The sequence below is a fragment of the Ruditapes philippinarum genome, unplaced genomic scaffold (genome assembly GCF_026571515.1).
Source record: "Ruditapes philippinarum isolate M1 unplaced genomic scaffold, ASM2657151v2 ctg1790_1_1_1_1, whole genome shotgun sequence".
Classification (NCBI taxonomy): Eukaryota; Metazoa; Mollusca; class Bivalvia; order Venerida; family Veneridae; genus Ruditapes; species Ruditapes philippinarum.
In genome coordinates this window covers 112,241-133,903 of record NW_026860466.1, presented here as the reverse complement: position 1 = coordinate 133,903, position 21,663 = coordinate 112,241, and the positions used below count along the sequence as shown (strand labels likewise).

General features: G+C 32.4%; 2 protein-coding genes across 3 annotated transcripts in view; both read left to right on the top strand.

Annotated features, from left to right (window-relative positions):
• Nucleotides 1-3,105, top strand: part of LOC132760184 (golgin subfamily A member 6-like protein 22) — a 75,648-nt gene extending 72,543 nt beyond the window's left edge. The window contains exon 9 of the mRNA XM_060752098.1: nt 841-3,105. Coding sequence (XP_060608081.1) covers nt 841-1,374 — 534 coding nt within the window. The 3' untranslated portion in view covers nt 1,375-3,105. The remainder of the gene's footprint in view (nt 1-840) is intronic.
• A 4,443-nt stretch (nt 3,106-7,548) lies between these two features.
• The window catches only part of LOC132760183 (solute carrier organic anion transporter family member 4A1-like), a 39,451-nt gene continuing 25,336 nt past the window's right edge, over nt 7,549-21,663 (top strand). The window contains exon 1 of one of the 2 annotated variants that reach the window (XM_060752097.1): nt 7,549-7,650. In XM_060752097.1, coding sequence (XP_060608080.1) covers nt 7,630-7,650 — 21 coding nt within the window. In that variant the 5' untranslated portion in view covers nt 7,549-7,629. Of the gene's footprint in view, nt 7,651-16,022; nt 16,256-21,663 lie in introns of those variants that run through there. The other variant, XM_060752096.1, reaches the window with a different exon arrangement.

Below are 21,663 nucleotides of genomic sequence, written 5' to 3'. Positions count from 1 at the left end.
TTTTGCTTCCTTTGTTATTTTTTCACAATTCCTGTTGCCTTAGAAATCTTGAAATTGTTTGAAAAGTTATCGTTATTTTATCTTTTCGGATAAATTGTGAGGAGGAGGTTGTGATAAGTATAAATTTATAAGATTAAACGATTTCTTTCCATTTTTTTTATATAAAACCGTTTTCATATAAAACGTCATTCTCCGAGTCTGCAATTTTCATGTAATTTTGATATTTAAATGCTTCCGAAGGATAACCCCTTTTCCAGATTTTTATTCTAGAAATTTTATTGGTTTTTTTTTAATCATTTTTTTTATTAAATCCTAAAGCTTAAGTTTCATCTACTTTTTGAATAATTATAAAGTAATAATAGTTATGTAGATATTATCGTTTTTACCTAGTATTTGATTTCAAGCAATATCATGTTCCAGGTGTAATTTAGTTGTATATGCTTATTAATGACACGCGATCCTTATTTAACGCTCACGCTAGATTACCCCTTGAAGGAGATTTATATTAATTGTTTGCGTTATTGGCAAATTAAGTTACATATGCAGATATCAGAAAATAATTACTTATAATTCCACGATGGTCCCAAAGCGACTATTTCTCTCACTAAATCGATTTTGCGTTAAGGCTGTGAACCCGTGTATAATATCCAATTGGCCTGGACTCTGATTTGCAAATAGATAAAAAAAACAATATACAATAAAGATATTCATATCTATTCAAAGTTACAAATCAGGACCTTTTGTTCAACATTATTCAGGGAGACATGTTCATCCGGTTAAGAAAAATCTTTGTCATTGTGGACTAATTGTTAACAATTGATTTCCCGATTTTCTTTTCAGGCAACAGAGTTACGGGACGAGCTTGAAATGAAGGAAAAGAAGATAAAAAAGCTCGAATCTCAACTAGCTCTTTCACTCGAAGACAAAACACGGAGTGAGAGAAAGTTAGAAATGCTTTTAGAGGAGTTACAGAACATTGACTTGAACGCAACAGCGAAGGTTTTGTCTAGTCCGGAAAAAACTCCGTCGAAAAATGATACAACGAACAAAAGAAAGTTTATGAAAAAACAGCATTCGATGTTCTCCTTTTTAGCTCATCACATAGGTGATAAAAATGACAGAAATGACAATTCTACGTCTCCTGGACTTATCCGGCGTAGAACTTTGCTAGAAAGGGAACATGTGAAAAGTGGACCAAATACGCCAGTCAAAGGCGTTTCTAATAATAGTAGAATGGACGAAATTCGAACAGAGAGCGTTAATTCTCATAACGAATCTGAAAGAAATGCGGACGCGGGGGCAAAAGCAGACGACACGTATTCTTTATCAGAACTGCATGGTGATTTAGGAAGTAAAGCATGTACTGTGATGTGAAAGAAATATATTTGGCTAGTTTGTTTTCCTTTTTCTATCTATGCTCAGAAATTGACATAGAAAACTGCTTATCTGATGATTAAAAGATCTGTTCTCATCGCACAAGTTTCATATTTGTTTTTAGTATGGATTCATAATTATACTGTTAAGCTTTTGAGTATTTAAAGGTACATTATGCCTGAAACAAATATTTGTTTCTTCTTTTAAAAAAAGGAAAACATGATTTATATAACCTTGTATTAATGTAATATGCTTGTCACCTACAAAAATAGCACTGAATGTTAAAATTGTCATAAAAGAAGCGAATGTAAAGTAGTATTTTGATAAAAAAAAATACTAAGTCACTTAAACTATACTTATTGAAGAAATAAAGGGCTCAGTTAATACGCAAATGAGTAACTTTTTGATCATTATTAAAGTACACCAAAAAAAATAAATAAAAATGTTGTTGAGAAATAAAAATAAATAGTATTTATTGGGCATAATGGGCCTTTAACAGTAAGTTATTACGACACTTTCACTTGTGAATTACCTGTATCACGGCATATAAATACACAGAAAGTTTTAATCGAATATATATGCAAATCACAAAGCTATATAGACTTTTTTAAATTATATTTTGTGTCAGATGAACACTTTAATAATATGTATTATACTTTTTTATATAGAGTACTTTTCTTGTGAAAGGTAATTAAGATATATTAATATATATAATGGCACTCTCATTGCTTTATATGGAAGCATGCCATTTTACAATTATTGACTAGTGAGTTATTGAATATGATGTGATATTCACCGGCAAATGACATATTGACCGAGGCGATAGACGAGGTCAGTATGACATTTTTGCCGGTGAATATCACATCATATTCAATGAGTCATTAGTCAGTAACTGTTTTATTATATGATAAGCATAATATTAAAATACGCACACAAAAAGTAAAGCCTAACATTAAAAATAGGTAATCAATATATTGTACATGCCTAAATCATATTCACCCAGTGAATATGATTTACGCACGCGCAATCGATTGCCTTCCTGTATGGTTATTTTCCTGTATGTGTCATATTCTATTTTTAGATTGGGAAAATTCGGCTATTTCATCCAGTGAATATGATAATACACCCAGTGAATATGATTTTATGATTTGTTATGTTGACTACTGTTTGAACCAATGAGATTGCAGCTATTATTAGATCATATAATAAAAGAGATTGTAAAACGATGCAACGGCTAGAATTGAATGAAAGCTATTTTGCAATAAAATCTTTGATGTCGATAAAATGAAACCTTGTCTATTCCACAAAAGTTCTTGTTCATCATACTTTAGTTTACTTATATAACAAAATCATCCAAATGTACAATCCTAAACGGAATAGTTGCTTTAGATTTAATTGCAATATTATGTATTAGGGATCATCCCAGTAAAAATCTGTTTTATTTTTATTTTTCTATACTTCTGTTTAATTGTAAATAAGCAATTGATACAGTATACACTCTACAGAACGACCATCTGACGACCAACTACCTCTTAAAAGCACCTCAATCATTTCTACCGAAAGTAACAATTCACAACACATTTTACCTCTCTATAACAACACTTCTCATTCTTAGCAACAACCAATTATTGTTTCTCCCAAAGGGTGTTTCACTGCACAGGTTGTACTGTAATCATGATGCTATTTTTTATTCTTTTATAGAGTTTATTTAAATTAAAGAAATAAATATTTCATGTATTAATTGATATAATGTTATGATAATAAATGACTTAAAAAGGATATTTATTGTCATTATTTTTACGCATTTTCTAAGGTTTCATTTTACTTAATTTTCAAGTCAACTGGGACTAGAATGAATTCATTCTTAGAGCGGCATGCCTCAAGATTCATGCTGATGTTAATGAAAATTTAAACAAATGTATTTCAATGTGAAATAATCTGAATTGAACAAAGAATATAAGTTACACATTGCAAACAAAATTGTAACAGTCTCATAATAGATATAAAGTGGATTTTATTACAGAAAATAGAAAAGAGAGGTAAGTAGTATAATAAATCAGACAAAAACAAAAACTGCATGCATTAATGTGTAGGCTGGCCTGCTGGCATAATAATGACTTGTTTTGTCACAGGTAGCATAAAAAACACAGTTTCCGAAGGCTTTATTGAGAAAAAAGATGTTTTGTCCTTGTAAAAGACTGAAAAAAAATGAATTCCCTTAAACAAAATAAAAAAAACTCTTCAAGTTTATAATATACATCTTTTGATTGATGTTGATGAATTCAGACCAACTATATATTTAATGTATTCTTCTAAATTTGCAACACGGCGGCGAATTGTATCGGTTTGTGAAGATGAATCTTGTGTGTAGGTGAAATAAAAATCTATCCCAGCTCATTTATTATGACAGCTATAGAATAAGCTTGTCAATGTGCAATTCTATTTGCACGATATGATATGAATGTGTTTTATTTTGTATGATAGAATAGGAAGGTTGCTATCAAATTAATTGGATAACCTCTGTCTATAACGATTGATAAAGGTATATTTATAGTCTTGGTGATACATATCTTGTATCATAGTTTGGGGACCTTTCTGTTCTAAATGTGCCTGAGTTAAATCGTATACATATACATGCACTGCACTTACAAACTTGCTTGCATGATTTCAGTCGGCAATATTCCCTTACCACGAATGCTAACTCATGTTTCCCTGTCTAAAATTCCACCAAATTATTCCGCTTTTAAATGAACTCAAAGTATGGATCTATTCTTAAGACTTTGTATTAATCAATTCGACTTTTTGTCAAGAAACTGACATTTTTTTCATTATCCTTATATAATTATCTTTCTATTTATATATGGTTGCTATGGTAAACATATGAGTTTTAATGTAAACAAATGCATTTTCTTGACCGGAAGTAATCTTACACACAGCGTTTGCCTGCTAACTAGCTGTCGTCACATGTAAACAATATATCAAATGGGAAAGAATATTGAGATATTTGATTGACTATCATTTGAAAATGCAAAATATTAATATGGAAAACATCTATGTGTAGTTTATGTGTGTTGTTTGACTGATATATACGTTTTAAAGGCCATGTACCCTAAGTGTACACCTGAGGCTTCGTAGCAACCACGTTGGAAACTTGAACGGTAACTTAACGAGATATGGCAAAGTGTATGCTCACGTACTGACTTCCGCATTATCGAAATACTGCATACACATATAGCGAAAGTTCGTAAGTGATGCACTGTGCGTTAACTGGGGTGCAGGTATTAGTCAACCGCACTCCAGAGCATGCCCATTGATTGGCTCATTTTTGCTGGGCTTTACATATTGTGACAGAAGAGAAAGGGACAGCGACAGAAATATCATATTCAGATGCTCGTGCATTGGTTACTTTTTCCTGGGGTTTCATATTGTGACAACAGGGAACGTGTTTATATGTTTGACTATGATACAATCAAAACACTCGTCAATCTGATTAATCTCGTGTTTCTAAGTAATAGAAAGAGCTTAGTCCCCTAGTATAAATCAGATTACCGAGTGTTTTGATGTCTTTTCTCTTTTGTGTCATAGTCAAACAAAAAAACACGTTCTCTGTAGTCACAATATGAAACCCCACAAAAAAATAACCAATGAACCAGCATTTGAATATGATATTTCCATCGCTATCCCTTTCTCTGTCGTCACAATATGTAAAGCTCAGCAAAAATGAACCAATCAACGGGCATGCTCTGGAGTGCAGGTAACTAATACCTGCACTCCAGTTAACGCACTGTGCATGTATATGTATACGATTTAACTCGATTTAACACATTTTCAACAGAAAGGTCCCCAAACTATGATACAAGCTATTTCTATTACTAAATCACATTAAAATTATTATGTATGTTACATAGCTAATTTCAAATGCATTGTGTAACGCATTGTTAAAGACATGACCGTGCATTAATAATCTTCCCTGATTTGTTGACAGAATGTTAATTAATAAGGTTAAACACGTAATGGATTAGTTATGCAGGATATACTCAAAATTAATTATTAGCATAATTTACCTGTTAATACGTGCCGTGCGCGTTTCTGACCTCAGATGATAGTAAGTAATATAACGTTTACTAAGTATTTAAAAATTGCACAGGTATATAAATTGTAACAGTAGATTTTATACTCAAACAACTTTTAAGTTAAAAAAGTTTAAAGTTTTTGTTTATTACAACTTTAGATAACTTTTAGATACCAGTCTGATATAAATGAAAGATAGACATTGCGTTCAACCCTTATTTAGCATTAAAAAATTTCACGGCCATTGAATTTAAACATGAGGCGGTTTACTTTGCATTGATGATCTCACATACAAAACTCTTAAAGCTGAGCACGGTATTGGTAAAAATCTTAACTTCATAAAAAGGAATTTATGGGTTCAGGATCAAGTGTCAAGTGAAAGTCGAGGGCTTGGTTCTGTTACGTTATTTGTAAACTTTTCCTACTTGGCATGTAACTATTATTCAATACAAATAAGCAAATCAATACATACATACATACATACATACATACATACATACATACATACATACATACATACATACATACATACATTCATACATACAGACAGACAGACAGACAGACAGACAGACAGACAGTATGTTACCTACATGATGCATTTATCACTAACTGGGACATAAATCACTCGTAAACATTTATATATAAATATATGTAGTAACTACTTATCCATGTTTTTCAAGAAATTTATACGTAAACTTTCAGAGAATACTGATTTTCCGTTCATGTTTCAAGTCTAATTGTTGAGAATTGAGCACCACTCAAGCCGGTGCTAGAGGGCGTAAGGAATGTTTCCCTTTTTCATTATCCGTCATATGCAGACTTAATCAAACCGAATCTGCAATTTTCATGTAATTTTGCTGTTTTTAATGCTTCCGAAGGATCACGTTTTCCGTATATTTATACAGTCAAAGTACACTAAAGACAATAATTCTTACTTTTTTGTTTAACTACAGCATCTGTGTATATTTTAACAGTGTGAGAAAAGAAATAGCAATTGTTAGGTGGCGGAGATATCATGGTGAATGACGATCCAAAGTGCTCCTCGGTAACATAATGTGGACAAAAGAGCACACCACACTTTGCCTTCCAAAAATCAGCTTGAGATTTTTCTATTACATAAAACATTTGCCACTTTCTAGAATCAAACTTAGCTATGAGTATATTGAAATGACAACATCTTATTATAGTGACGAATGTTGCAAAGGCAGCTATAACATTTGCTGTAAAACTTAACTCGTTTGAATCCCATAGAATGTGAAATATAAAACCAATACAATTTGAGATGTCATTTACAACTAATAACATAGATAAGTTTAAATAACAAGCTCACGCTTGAGTGGATGGACCTTGTTGAATATTCGTACACTTATTATAACTAATGAATTTGAACATTTTGAACCAGTCGGTCATAGCTTTAAAAGACTTGGACTGATGACAACTGACGTAAATAGACCATCATTCAGGTTTTTCTGCTGCAAATTTGCCAATATCGCAAGTGGCAAAACTTTTTTTTCACAAACTAAGCATTTTTTTTCGTAGAAGATTTAACAAAAATATACCCTTATTGACCGCTGATTGATAAGATGTGACAAATAAAAACAAAAATGACTTGCCAGTATAACAGCCCCTCCCCCATCCCATCTTGGTCTCCTCCGACAGACAACTGATTTTTGTTGGTATTTGTTTGGCCGAAGAGTGCTTCTTCAGTTTATGCAAACGTTTTCCGACGAACTCCGTCACATTTAACGGAAGAACTCCTGACAAATTAGCAGAAGAACTCCATCCTCCAAGTAACAGTTCCTCCCCATCGCACATGGGTTTCTGGTGGTGATGGTAAATAAACGTATAGTACACTCAAATATCAGATCTAGAGCTGTCAATTATCCTAGTATTTTCTTATATGACCCGTAACGTTAACTAATTAAATATTTTGTTGTAGTTTTCGGCCACGGGAGGTCATGCCCGGCATGCACCGCTGCACTGGCCTCTTTATGTGTCACCTTTTGTTCAAATGTTTACCATTAACTCTTGTCTTTTCAAAAGATTTTATTTCTCATTCACCCATTTAAGACACGAGGATTTGTAACGTACATTTATTTACCTACTATAAAAGTAGATGCATGTGTTTGCATGTACTTACTCGTGAAAACAAAATTACAGTGACGTGCAAGGATAAATAATTAAATGACGGAAGAACGCAGTCAGGTAGTATTACTTTATTTATGATGTTTTCATATGTATCATTAAATAAATTATCATCAATTATCAATTTTAGTTATAATGATAAAAAAGTAACCATTTACGTCTTTTTGACTTACGCGCATTGTTTAATTCATAGATTTAAATGTATGTATGCAGTATTTGGTTTATTTACATTTTCAAACAGTGCAACACGAGTATGTAGACAGGTATTATATAATTAATGTCAAAACACAATATACACGTCTGTTCAGATAATAATATGCTCATGTGACTGGTATTTTTTTGCATCTTAGGCCACACCAATTTCTTTATTTGCTATATGCATAAGATTTTATAATATTTTTTTTTCATTTATGTATTTTTCTTTCTAAAGCAAGGGCGCAATACATGTAAATAATATAGAAAATGGTCCTGTAAAACATTTAAGGAAATTCCCTGCGATCAATGCTGTAAGACGTGTACGGAAATGTAAATAGATAGACATTTAGCCATATCTTTGAGCGAATTTCGTTAAAGCGTTACCTTAAAAATATTATACATATATACTATGCTCATCACCTTCAAAAACAGACTGTATTGCAAGTATCAGTATTTTCATATATCTTATTTAAACATATTAATATATCTTTAAATACTCAAACATCACTTTCTCTTATCGGTCTTCATAAACCTCCGTAACCTTTTGCATTCGGAATTTCTCGCGTAAAACCAATAATCCGTATTCACAGTTTAACGGAAAGAGCCGAAATGTTACGAATATTACTTCCGATGGCATGAAATATATTACGCTTAGCATACGATTAATAAATAGTATTATCTAAAATTCAACTAAGTTGTTCAATTAAGCTAATGCCAGTTTTCGAATTCAAAACATAGTCAATACTTTTAAATATTCAACGGATAAAGCAGAAGTCTGGTATTTCTGGTATTTATTTGTAGTTATTAATAGAAAAAGACAATCGTGAGTGGACTTTTGTTTATAAAACGATTATCAATATCTGTCTTTTCGTGGTCAACTTAAAAAGAAAAGGCTAAATTGAGAAAACGAAATGGCGGCCATTTTTTTTCAGGAAAAAAACACGTAAGCAGATCTTATACTCAGTCTGTTGAAAATACTGTTTCCAATTTCTTAGTCACGTTGTACACTTACATTAACATGTATGAATAACTCCCAGTGGCCTAGGGGGAATTAACATTACAAAAAGGTTAGGGGTAATAATGGTTTCTGTTTCAAATAAAACATTCCTGTTTGCTTGCTTGTCCATTTGTTTAATTGAATTTAATACATAAAAAACCCTTTTGATATATATATGAGTATGTAAGTGTAATATAATCCTTATATTTACTCTTAAGTCATATATTAATACATGATGGCGGGCGTATGAATACACTTATCTGCAATTAGTACATGTATCCAAATGATATTTCAATATCATTTTAATCAATTAATCTGTTCCATTCTTGTTCCCTTTTGTGTTCGTGAAGGAATTTGTTGTCTATCTTCCTGGCTGCATCTGTTTTTGCTGTTCTTGCTGTTTTAGTCATTGCTGTCTTTTCCGTTGTTGTCTGTCCTGAAATGTCTGTTGTTGCGTATTCCTTTAGTTCTTCTGTCTTAAGTTTTTTCTTTTCTGTTCTTTTAAGTCTTCTCCTTATCATTGTGACAATGTTGTTATCTGTTCCGTTAAGTCTTTGCATTTTTTATCCGTTTAAGTAGCGGGGTTTCAAACACTGTTATAATTATTGTTGTCTATATCGTTATTTTAATCATTTTCATTATTATCTTTCCTATTAAGTTTGTATTGCCTGCTCCGCTTCATTTCCATTCCAGGTTTCTTTGATTGTTGTATGTGTCTTTCTTAAGGTGTTTCTTTTCTGTTAAGAACACATTGTAGACTTCCTGACGTCTTCGTTGATGTGATGTGTTCCGTTTAGTCGATTGCTGTATGTATTGAGTTAGTTATTCTGATACCGGTGCTCGTTTCAGTTCACCTGATATCGGTACTGGTTTCGCTGCTACTGGTATTGTATGGTCCGTTAAGTGTACTGTAGTTGTGTATCCCGTTATTACTCGGCTGCCGATTCTCCTTTCCTGTACCGTTAAGTCTTCTCTTGTCTGTTAATTTGATGTCCGTGTGTCTTTATCCCATTCGTCTGTTCCGTTTCGTGTTTTGTCGTCTGTTGTTTGTAGTTCGTTAAGCTGTTATCTGCCGGATGACGTCCCTCTCTGTATGTCTTCTGCATTCTATTGCTATTTTCCGTTAGGTCCACTGAATTGAATTTTGGTTAGTTTAGTCTGTATCTGTATGTTTTATATGTTTAGTCTCTGTTTGTATGTTCTTTTTGTTTAGTCTCTACACTTCTATGTTCTGGTTATGTCAGTCTTTTTTCATTCTTTTACTGGAGTAGCGGGAGATCGAACTCACGACCCTTTGATTGGTAGGCAATCACTGTTACCACTGCACCATAGCGCCCGCTCTGAATAATAACTGTTTTTGAAAGTCCTATATACATTATAACTTCAATGGCTAACACAATTGTATTGCAATTAAATTTTAACACCTCTACTTAGGTTACCAAGAATACGTGACCTCTTATAAATCGGCAAAGAGAAAAGTACTTGATTTAAAAGTAATATATTCATATATAACTTTGCTCTTACTTTAAGATACCCTGGAAATTTAGTGAAGGGTACCTGGAATTCTTAGGTGTATCAGCTCTTGTAGAGTTTTCATAAAACCGAGACTGAATTCCGAAATTTTCAGACCTGCTATGGAATTGCAAGCACGTGTACAATTTCCCAATGTCAGGCATTTAAAGCAAAATTAACGGGCTTTTTTGCATAAGGAAACGTTTTAAGTTCAATGAGAAGCTTGTCATTGAATTAATTTTGATGATATGATCGTTAACACTTCAATATAGATCAAAGCGCTGAAACCACTAAATGCGACGGCTTAACGTTAACATTATTTATAAAGAATACGGCATGTAATTGCGCAATATTCAATTTATGTCTTGTAAATCTGTGCAGTTATGTAACTTAAGGCCCCCTGAAAGTGATATATTTTATGCTGTAATGTTAGAACAGAATTAACCTTTTCGTACAAAAATGTGCATTTTAACCGCATATTGTTTTTAACATGAACGTTTACACCGTTATTTAAATACTTGACGCATATGACATTCTCCTAGCTTTAAAAACGGCGCATGCCACTAAACTTTGAGTAAAATTGATCTTACTACAAACAATCTTGAATGCACCGCAGATTTCGTCTGTGACATAACGAACGTAACTGCTTCACCGTTCCTGGCAGAACATTTTATAACCTTGGTTTATACAGCATTTGATTTAGTTCGATTGTGTAGGAAGTTATAAGCTTATAGACATACTTTTGAATCCGTCCCTGGAACCAATCTCAAGGAAACAACGGCTTGCCCCTGACGGGTTTTGAACCCATGCGGCTAGCAATCATTAGATCTCTAAGTCCGACGCCTTGACCACTCGGCCATGTTTCCACAAATCTTAAAATTTTGATGTTAATTAGGTCATGTTTGAAAAGGCATGCAGCTATTAAAAAGAGTGATGCGTACAATGGGAATATCCGCGTGAAGTATATTTATCTTGATAATATATATTCATTTCTGAATGATACAATCCATAAGTGTTGATTGCATTCTTATTTATTACGCATTACATTTGCCCAATTTCTGTTATAAAAATCTTCTATTCAGCTGATTGCCGTCATGTTTTTGCTTTTTTGCCACGGAGAACGAAAATGCCATCGAAGAATCATTGTCGTGTTTTCGCAAAATTGCAAAAGTACTACATAAGAAGATCGACGCGTAAAATGGGTCGTGTTTTCGCATTACATTTGTTGTGATTTTGATTTTTCGGGACGAATATACGATAACAGGAAGTCCTTCCTTTGCGTATTCGCGGCTTTGTTCCCCCCACCCCCCTGCAATTTCGAATAATTGTACATCTTTGTATTTTTGCTAATTTTAATTTTTTCACGTTCCGGTTGTACAAGCGCGTTACACTTTTACATTTAACAACAATCAATTGATGCGAACGTTTTTATTTTCAGAATACTTATTATATAAGTGATAAAAAAAAAAAAAAAAAAAAAAAAAAAAAAAAAAAAAAAAAACACACACAAGAAATGAAATATGCGAAAGGCGAAAATATATTATGTCTGTGTTTAAGTTAGAGTAAATGCACAGGCGCTAGTCACATAACCAAATACTTTAAATGATCGGCCTATATATGATTATAAAGATTATGTAAAATATTTGATTACGTGACTAGTGCTTGTGAGTAAATGCGAAACCACGAAATGGTGTAAATCAGCTACCATAGTTTACGATAATAGATAAAGTTTAACTATATGCGTAACCACGCATCTTAGTTATAAATAATAAATCCGTGCAATAAAGTCCGTGGCGTAACATACTGACAATACATGTATGTATATGCCTCTTAATATATAGAGTTGTAACTAATGGAGGTTGGACATTGACATTTATTACAGATACTGTATTTGGTATATTGCAAGTTTTAAATGAAAAAAGTCGAACATCTTTTTTTAATATACATGTATTTCATTTAGATAAGGCCGGACGAAATCAATGAATTAACCATGCAGCCCTTTATATACATAAAATATTTTATAATAACATTTTGTTCTAAATACTAAGCTTATGTTATTAATTTGTTATATCATTATTATTATCATTATTATTATTATTATTACTATTATTATTATTATTATTATTATTATTATAATAAACTGGCGGCCTTCTTATGAATGCTATGTTCCGTAACAAATTTGATATGTTCCGTAACGGAAAACTGCAACCTTACAACGCAATACAAATCATGTTAGACTTCCAGTTAATATTGGACACAATTTTCATATATCTTTATGATGAAAAAGCACATTGGAACAGTTTATATAAACAAAATGAATATATGTATTATGGTGCTGAAAAAAGATGATAGAATACTATGCTTCCGTAACAAATTGCCTTTGACTATTTGATAAACTGTGCACTTCTTTTTCATCGAAATATGTGTTCCATGTTTGAAACCAATCATTCATTTCAAATTGTTAAATAACCATGGATAAAGTACATATATGGCATCAGATTATGATCTCAAAATAATTAACTATGTTCCGTAACAAATGTTTCAAACAGGTAAAAAAATATAAGTAGCATCAACTTGCTACTTTTTGACCCTGTGGTTTGCTGAAAATAAAGCTTGCAATCGATTTTTATCAGTAAAATTTCTCGTGTAAGTAACATAATTGTGAAAACATCGTTATCAAATCAAAAACAGTGGTTGCCAAAATAAAGTACAGTGATTGCCAATTACCTCCAGTTGCCTAATTGTATCATAAAAGTCAATTAAGATGTTGCATGCATACCTCTTAGTGACGTATCATTGGGCGCGGTGATAGGCAAAAAAGTCACCCCGTCAATTGAACCATATACTGTACCAAAATTCGGATGATCGTTTTGTTACGGAAAATAGTCGTTATGGAAACATAGTGAAATTAGACTTCTACGGGTCAGATTTATCACATTTTTGTGCAAACGACATCTCATTTTGGTGTTTTTCATTTAAAGAAATACAAAACAATATTTTAACATTTTTATTTGATTGGTATAATGTATATTTAAAAGTATACGCCCGTTACGGAGGCATAGCATTTTAAACGCGACATTTGAATTATTTACAATAAAACGGTTTGTGTTAAAATGTATCATCGCAGGAGTCTAATTTATCAATTTTATTCCAAATATAGTCTTTATATAGATATTATATTATAGATATTGTTTTGAATACAAATTTAAAAGAATATAACGCATCTCAAGATCGTTGCATTCCAGTTTAAAATCGTTACGGTACCATAGTTGCATTTCGGCGACGGCAGCATTTAAAGAAAATCATGGAAAATAAGGGTCTCAGTCTCGAACTTCTTATGTAATTCTTTTTTTTTTTTTTTTTTTGAGGCCCCATCTGGGTAACCCGTTTATTTACCCCGTAATAGGTATGAGGGGGTCGGGGTCATCCTCCATCATACCTTACATTGTTAATATACAATATACATGTTGCAAAATAATTATATTCATGTTAATATTGTCAAATACATCTACAGTATATATTTTGCATATAAATATAAACAACATGCATACAATAAACCCATCTATTTTCCAAAAATATTTTACCAATAAAAATTACTACTTATTAATAAACAATTAAACAATAATTATGTAATTCTTAATCTATTATCAATACTGTATTGATTTTAGGCAAAAACTTGTTGGAAAACATATAAATGGATTGTTTTTTTCACCAATCTTAAACTTTAATTGGTCAAGCGACAGCGCTTTTTTGCAGTTACTATAGCTTTTCAGTTTAAAACAAATGAAAAACGAGGAGCATCCACGCTACAAAATTTAAGTTAAGCTGTTGAAAACATCCCAGTGTACTTATTTAAATGTTTGTCACAAAGGATTAAGGATTATAGGAGAATGGCTGAAAAGTTAAAAAAGTTTAAAGTTTTTGTTTATTACAACTTTAGATAACTTTTAGATACCAGTCTGATATAAATGAAAGATAGACATTGCGTTCAACCCTTATTTAGCATTAAAAAATTTCACGGCCATTGAATTTAAACATGAGGCGGTTTACTTTGCATTGATGATCTCACATACAAAACTCTTAAAGCTGAGCACGGTATTGGTGAAAATCTTAACTTCATAAAAAGGAATTTATGGGTTCAGGATCAAGTGTCAAGTGAAAGTCGAGGGCTTGGTTCTGTTACGTTATTTGTAAACTTTTCCTACTTGGCATGTAACTATTATTCAATACAAATAAGCAAATCAATACATACATACATACATACATACATTCATACATACATACAGACATACATACAGACAGACAGACAGACAGACAGACAGACAGACAGACAGTATGTTACCTACATGATGCATTTATCACTAACTGGGACATAAATCACTCGTAAACATTTATATATAAATATATGTAGTAACTACTTATCCATGTTTTTCAAGAAATTTATACGTAAACTTTCAGAGAATACTGATTTTCCGTTCATGTTTCAAGTCTAATTGTTGAGAATTGAGCACCACTCAAGCCGGTGCTAGAGGGCGTAAGGAATGTTTCCCTTTTTCATTATCCGTCATATGCAGACTTAATCAAACCGAATCTGCAATTTTCATGTAATTTTGCTGTTTTTAATGCTTCCGAAGGATCACGTTTTCCGTATATTTATACAGTCAAAGTACACTAAAGACAAAAATTCTTACTTTTTTGTTCAACTACAGCATCTGTGTATATTTTAACAGTGTGAGAAAAGAAATAGCAATTGTTAGGTGGCGGAGATATCATGGTGAATGACGATCCAAAGTGCTCCTCGGTAACATAATGTGGACAAAAGAGCACACCACACTTTGCCTTCCAAAAATCAGCTTGAGATTTTTCTATTACATAAAACATTTGCCACTTTCTAGAATCAAACTTAGCTATGAGTATATTGAAATGACAACATCTTATTATAGTGACGAATGTTGCAAAGGCAGCTATAACATTTGCTGTAAAACTTAACTCGTTTGAATCCCATAGAATGCGAAATATAAAACCAATACAATTTGAGATGTCATTTACAACTAATAACATAGATAAGTTTAAATAACAAGCTCACGCTTGAGTGGATGGACCTTGTTGAATATTCGTACACTTATTATAACTAATGAATTTGAACATTTTGAACCAGTCGGTCATAGCTTTAAAAGACTTGGACTGATGACAACTGACGTAAATAGACCATCATTCAGGTTTTTCTGCTGCAAATTTGCCAATATCGCAAGTGGCAAAACTTTTTTTTCACAAACTAAGCATTTTTTTTCGTAGAAGATTTAACAAAAATATACCCTTATTGACCGCTGATTGATAAGATGTGACAATTAAAAACAAAAATGACTTGCCAGTATAACAGCCCCTCCCCCATCCCATCTTGGTCTCCTCCGACAGACAACTGATTTTTGTTGGTATTTGTTTGGCCGAAGAGTGCTTCTTCAGTTTATGCAAACGTTTTCCGACGAACTCCGTCACAGTTAACGGAAGAACTCCTGACAAATTAGCAGAAGAACTCCATCCTCCAAGTAACAGTTCCTCCCCATTGCACATGGGTTTCTGGTGGTGATGGTAAATAAACGTATAGTACACTCAAATATCAGATCTAGAGCTGTCAATTATCCTAGTATTTTCTTATATGACCCGTAACGTTTACTAATTAAATATTTTGTTGTAGTTTTCGGCCACGGGAGGTCATGCCCGGCATGCACCGCTGCACTGGCCTCTTTATGTGTCACCTTTTGTTCAAATGTTTACCATTAACTCTTGTCTTTTCAAAAGATTTTATTTCTCATTCACCCATTTAAGACTCGAGGATTTGTAACGTACATTTATTTACCTACTGTAAAGGTATATGCATGTGTTTGCATGTACTTACTCGTGAAAACAAAATTACAGTGACGTGTAAGGATAAATAATTAAATGACGGAAGAACGCAGTCAGGTAGTATTACTTTATTTATGATGTTTTCATATGTATCATTAAATAAATTATCATCAATTATCAATTTTAGTTATAATGATAAAAAAGTAACCATTTACGTTTTTTTGACTTACGCGCATTGTTTAATTCATAGATTTAAATGTATGTATGCAGTATTTGGTTTATTTACATTTTCAAACAGTGCAACACGAGTATGTAGACAGGTATTATATAATTAATGTCAAAACACAATATACACGTCTGTTCAGATAATAATATGCTCATGTGACTGATATTTTTTGCATCTTAGGCCACACCAATTTCTTTATTTGCTATATGCATAAGATTTTATAATATATTTTTTTCATTTATGTATTTTTCTTTCTAAGGCACGGGCGCAAAAATAAATAATATAGAAAATGGTCCTGTAAAACATTTAAGGAAATTCCCTGCGACCAATGCTGTAAGACGTGTACGGAAATGTAAATAGATAGACATTTAGCCATATCTTTGAGCGAATTTCGTTAAAGCGTTACCTTAAAAATATTATACATATATACTATGCTCATCACCTTCAAAAAGAGACTGTATTGCAAGTATCAGTATTTTCATATATCTTATTTAAACATATTAATATATCTTTAAATACTCAAACATCACTTTCTCTTATCGGTCTTCATAAACCTCCGTAACCTTTTGCATTCGGAATTTCTCGAGTAAAACCAATAATCCGTATTCACAGTTTAACGGAAAGAGCCGAAATGTTACGAATATTACTTCCGATGGCATGAAATATATTACGCTTAGCATACGATTAATAAATAGTATTATCTAAAATTCAACTAAGTTGTTCAATTAAGCTAATGCCAGTTTTCGAATTCAAAACATAGTCAATACTTTTAAATATTCAACGGATAAAGCAGAAGTCTGGTATTTCTGGTATTTATTTGTAGTTATTAATAGAAAAAGACAATCGTGAGTGGACTTTTGTTTATAAAACGATTATCAATATCTGTCTTTTCGTGGTCAACTTAAAAAGAAAAGGCTAAATTGAGAAAACGAAATGGCGGCCATTTTTTTCAGGAAAAAAACACGTAAGCAGATCTTATACTCAGTCTGTTGAAAATACTGTTTCCAATTTCTTAGTCACGTTGTACACTTACATTAACATGAATGAATAACTCCCAGTGGCCTAGGGGGAATTAACATTACAAAAAAGTTAGGGGTAATAATGGTTTCTGTTTCAAATAAAACATTCCTGTTTGCTTGCTTGTCCATTTGTTTAATTGAATTTAATACATAAAAAACCCTTTTGATATATATATATGAGTATGTAAGTGTAATATAATCCTTATATTTACTCTTAAGTCATATATTAATACATGATGGCGGGCGTATGAATACACTTATCTGCAATTAGTACATGTATCCAAATGATATTTCAATATCATTTTAATCAATTAATCCGTTCCATTCTTGTTCCCTTTTGTGTTCGTGAAGGAATTTGTTGTCTATCTTCCTGGCTGCATCTGTTTTTGCTGTTCTTGCTGTTTTAGTCATTGCTGTCTTTTCCGTTGTTGTCTGTCCTGAAATGTCTGTTGTTGCGTATTCCTTTAGTTCTTCTGTCTTAAGTTTTTTCTTTTCTGTTCTTTTAAGTCTTCTCCTTATCATTGTGACAATGTTGTTATCTGTTCCGTTAAGTCTTTGCATTTTTTATCCGTTTAAGTAGCGGGGTTTCAAACACTGTTATAATTATTGTTGTCTATATCGTTATTTTAATCATTTTCATTATTATCTTTCCTATTAAGTTTGTATTGCCTGCTCCGCTTCATTTCCATTCCAGGTTTCTTTTATTGTTGTATGTGTCTTTCTTAAGGTGTTTCTTTTCTGTTAAGAACACATTGTAGACTTCCTGACGTCTTCGTTGATGTGATGTGTTCCGTTTAGTCGATTGCTGTATGTATTGAGTTAGTTATTCTGATACCGGTGCTCGTTTCAGTTCACCTGATATCGGTACTGGTTTCGCTGCTACTGGTATTGTATGGTCCGTTAAGTGTACTGTAGTTGTGTATCCCGTTATTACTCGGCTGCCGATTCTCCTTTCCTGTACCGTTAAGTCTTCTCTTGTCTGTTAATTTGATGTCCGTGTGTCTTTATCCCATTCGTCTGTTCCGTTTCGTGTTTTGTCGTCTGTTGTTTGTAGTTCGTTAAGCTGTTATTTGCCGGATGACGTCCCTCTCTGTATGTCTTCTGCATTCTATTGCTATTTTCCGTTAGGTCCACTGAATTGAATTTTGGTCAGTTTAGTCTGTATCTGTATGTTTTATCTGTTTAGTCTCTGTTTGTATGTTCTTTTTGTTTAGTCTCTACACTTCTATGTTCTGGTTATGTCAGTCTTTTTTCATTCTTTTACTGGAGTAGCGGGAGATCGAACTCACGACCCTTTGATTGGTAGGCAATCACTGTTACCACTGCACCATAGCGCCCGCTCTGAATAATAACTGTTTTTGAAAGTCCTATATACATTATAACTTCAATGGCTAACACAATTGTATTGCAATTAAATTTTAACACCTCTACTTAGGTTACCAGAATACGTGACCTCTTATAAATCGGCAAAGAGAAAAGTACTTGATTTAAGTAATATATTCATATATAACTTTGCTCTTACTTTAAGATACCCTGGAAATTTAGTGAAGGGTACCTGGAATTCTTAGGTGTATCAGCTCTTGTAGAGTTTTCATAAAACCGAGACTGAATTCCGAAATTTTTCAGACCTGCTATGGAATTGCAAGCACGTGTACAATCTCCCAATGTCAGGCATTTAAAGCAAATTAACGGGCTTTTTTGCATAAGGAAACGTTTTAAGTTCAATGAGAAGCTTGTCATTGAATTAATTTGATGATATGATCGTTAACACTTCAATATAGATCAAAGCGCTGAAACCACTAAATGCGACGGCTTAACGTTAACATTATTTATAAAGAATACGGCATGTAATTGCGCAATATTCAATTTATGTCTTGTAAATCTGTGCAGTTATGTAACTTAAGGCCCCCTGAAAGTGATATATTTTATGCTGTAATGTTAGAACAGAATAAACCTTTTCGTACAAAAATGTGCATTTTAACCGCATATTGTTTTTAACATGAACGTTTATACCGTTATTTAAATACTTGACGCATATGACATTCTCCTAGCTTTAAAAACGGCGCATGCCACTAAACTTTGAGTAAAATTGATCTTACTACAAACAATCTTGAATGCACCGCAGATTTCGTCTGTGACATAACGAACGTAACTGCTTCACCGTTCCTGGCAGAACATTTTAAAACCTTGGTTTATACAGAATTTGATTTAGTTCGATTGTGTAGGAAGTTATAAGCTTATAGACATACTTTTGAATCCGTCCCTGGAACCAATCTCAAGGAAACAACGGCTTGCCCCTGACGGGTTTTGAACCCATGCGGCTAGCAATCATTAGATCTCTAAGTCCGACGCCTTGACCACTCGGCCATGTTTCCACAAATCTTAAAATTTTGATGTTAATTAGGTCATGTTTGAAAAGGCATGCAGCTATTAAAAAGAGTGATGGGAATATCCGCGTGAAGTATATTTATCTTGATAATATATATTCATTTCTGAATGATACAATCCATAAGTGTTGATTGCATTCTTATTTATTACGCATTACATTTGCCCAATTTCTGTTATAAAAATCTTCTATTCAGCTGATTGCCGTCATGTTTTTGCTTTTTTGCCACGGAAAACGAAAATGCCATCGAAGAATCATTGTCGTGTTTTCGCAAAATTGCAAAAGTACTACATAAGAAGATCGACTATACGACGCGTAAAATGGGTCGTGTTTTCGCATTAAATTTGTTGTGATTTTGATTTTTCGGGACGAATATACGATAACAGGAAGTCCTTCCTTTGCGTATTCGCGGCTTTGTTCCCCCACCCCCCTGCAATTTCGAATAATTGTACATCTTTGTATTTTTGCTAATTTTAATTTTTCACGTTCCGGTTGTACAAGCGCGTTACACTTTTACATTTAACAACAATCAATTGATGCGAACGTTTTTATTTTCAGAATACTTATTATATAAGTGATAAAAAAAAAAAAAAAAAAAAAAAAAAAAAAAACACACACACACAGAAATGAAATATGCGAAAAGGCGAAAATATATTATGTCTGTGTTTAAGTTAGAGTAAATGCACAGGCGCTAGTCACATAACCAAATACTTTAAATGATCGGCCTATATATGATTATAAAGATTATGTAAAATATTTGATTACGTGACTAGCGCTTGTGAGTAAATGCGAAACCACGAAATGGTGTAAATCAGCTACCATAGTTTACGATAATAGATAAAGTTTAACTATATGCGTAACCACGCATCTTAGTTATAAATCCGTGCAATAAAGTCCGTGGCGTAACATACTGACAATACATGTATGTATATGCCTCTTAATATATAGAGTTGTAACTAATGGAGGTTGGACATTGACATTTATTACAGATACTGTATTTGGTATATTGCAAGTTTTAAATGAAAAAAGTCGAACATCTTTTTTTAATATACATGTATTTCATTTAGATAAGGCCGGACGAAATCAATGAATTAACCATGCAGCCCTTTATATACATTATATATTTTATAATAACATTTTGTTCTAAATATTAGCTTATGTTATTAATTTGTTATATCATTATTATCATCATTATTATTATTATTACTATTATTATTATTATTATTATTATTATTATTATTATTATAAACTGGCGGCCTTCATTTAAAAATCACTTTACGTTGATTTATTAAATCAGTTTGCATATAGATCTATGTCAAAATAGAGGACAAAATGAACATGAATTATTTATCCCTCATTTTGTTAAATATTTACACTACTATTTTGTACATATTAATGTTTATAAATGAATTGCCAAATTAGTTTATAGATTCGGTCATATTGCCTTCCTTGTATCGGTGGTTTGAGAAATGTACACGGTTCATAGTACAGAAAGTAAAAACAAAACAAAATTAATCAACCGGGGCAATAAAAACAACAATAAAATATAAACGAAAGTTCTTTTTTAACCTTCTTAAACCATTGTAGCGCGTATTTATTTACCTTGATATTGCATTTTTTTAAAAAAAATTCAAATTCAAATTAGTTTTACATCTTTCAAAAAGTTCTATTATCATATTTTATCACATTTAACTCTTTAACATAAAAGAAAGCGCAATTTAACACCGCAACATAGCGTAAAACTTCACGGTCGTGCAGAGATGCAGGGGTCCATAAAACATTGTGTGTGAGAATATTTCTACCCTGGTTTGATTATAAAACCTGTTTATTACCCTGTTTTATGGCCCGATATTCAACACCCGAGGGAAAATGTACCTGAATTTACACCTCTGTT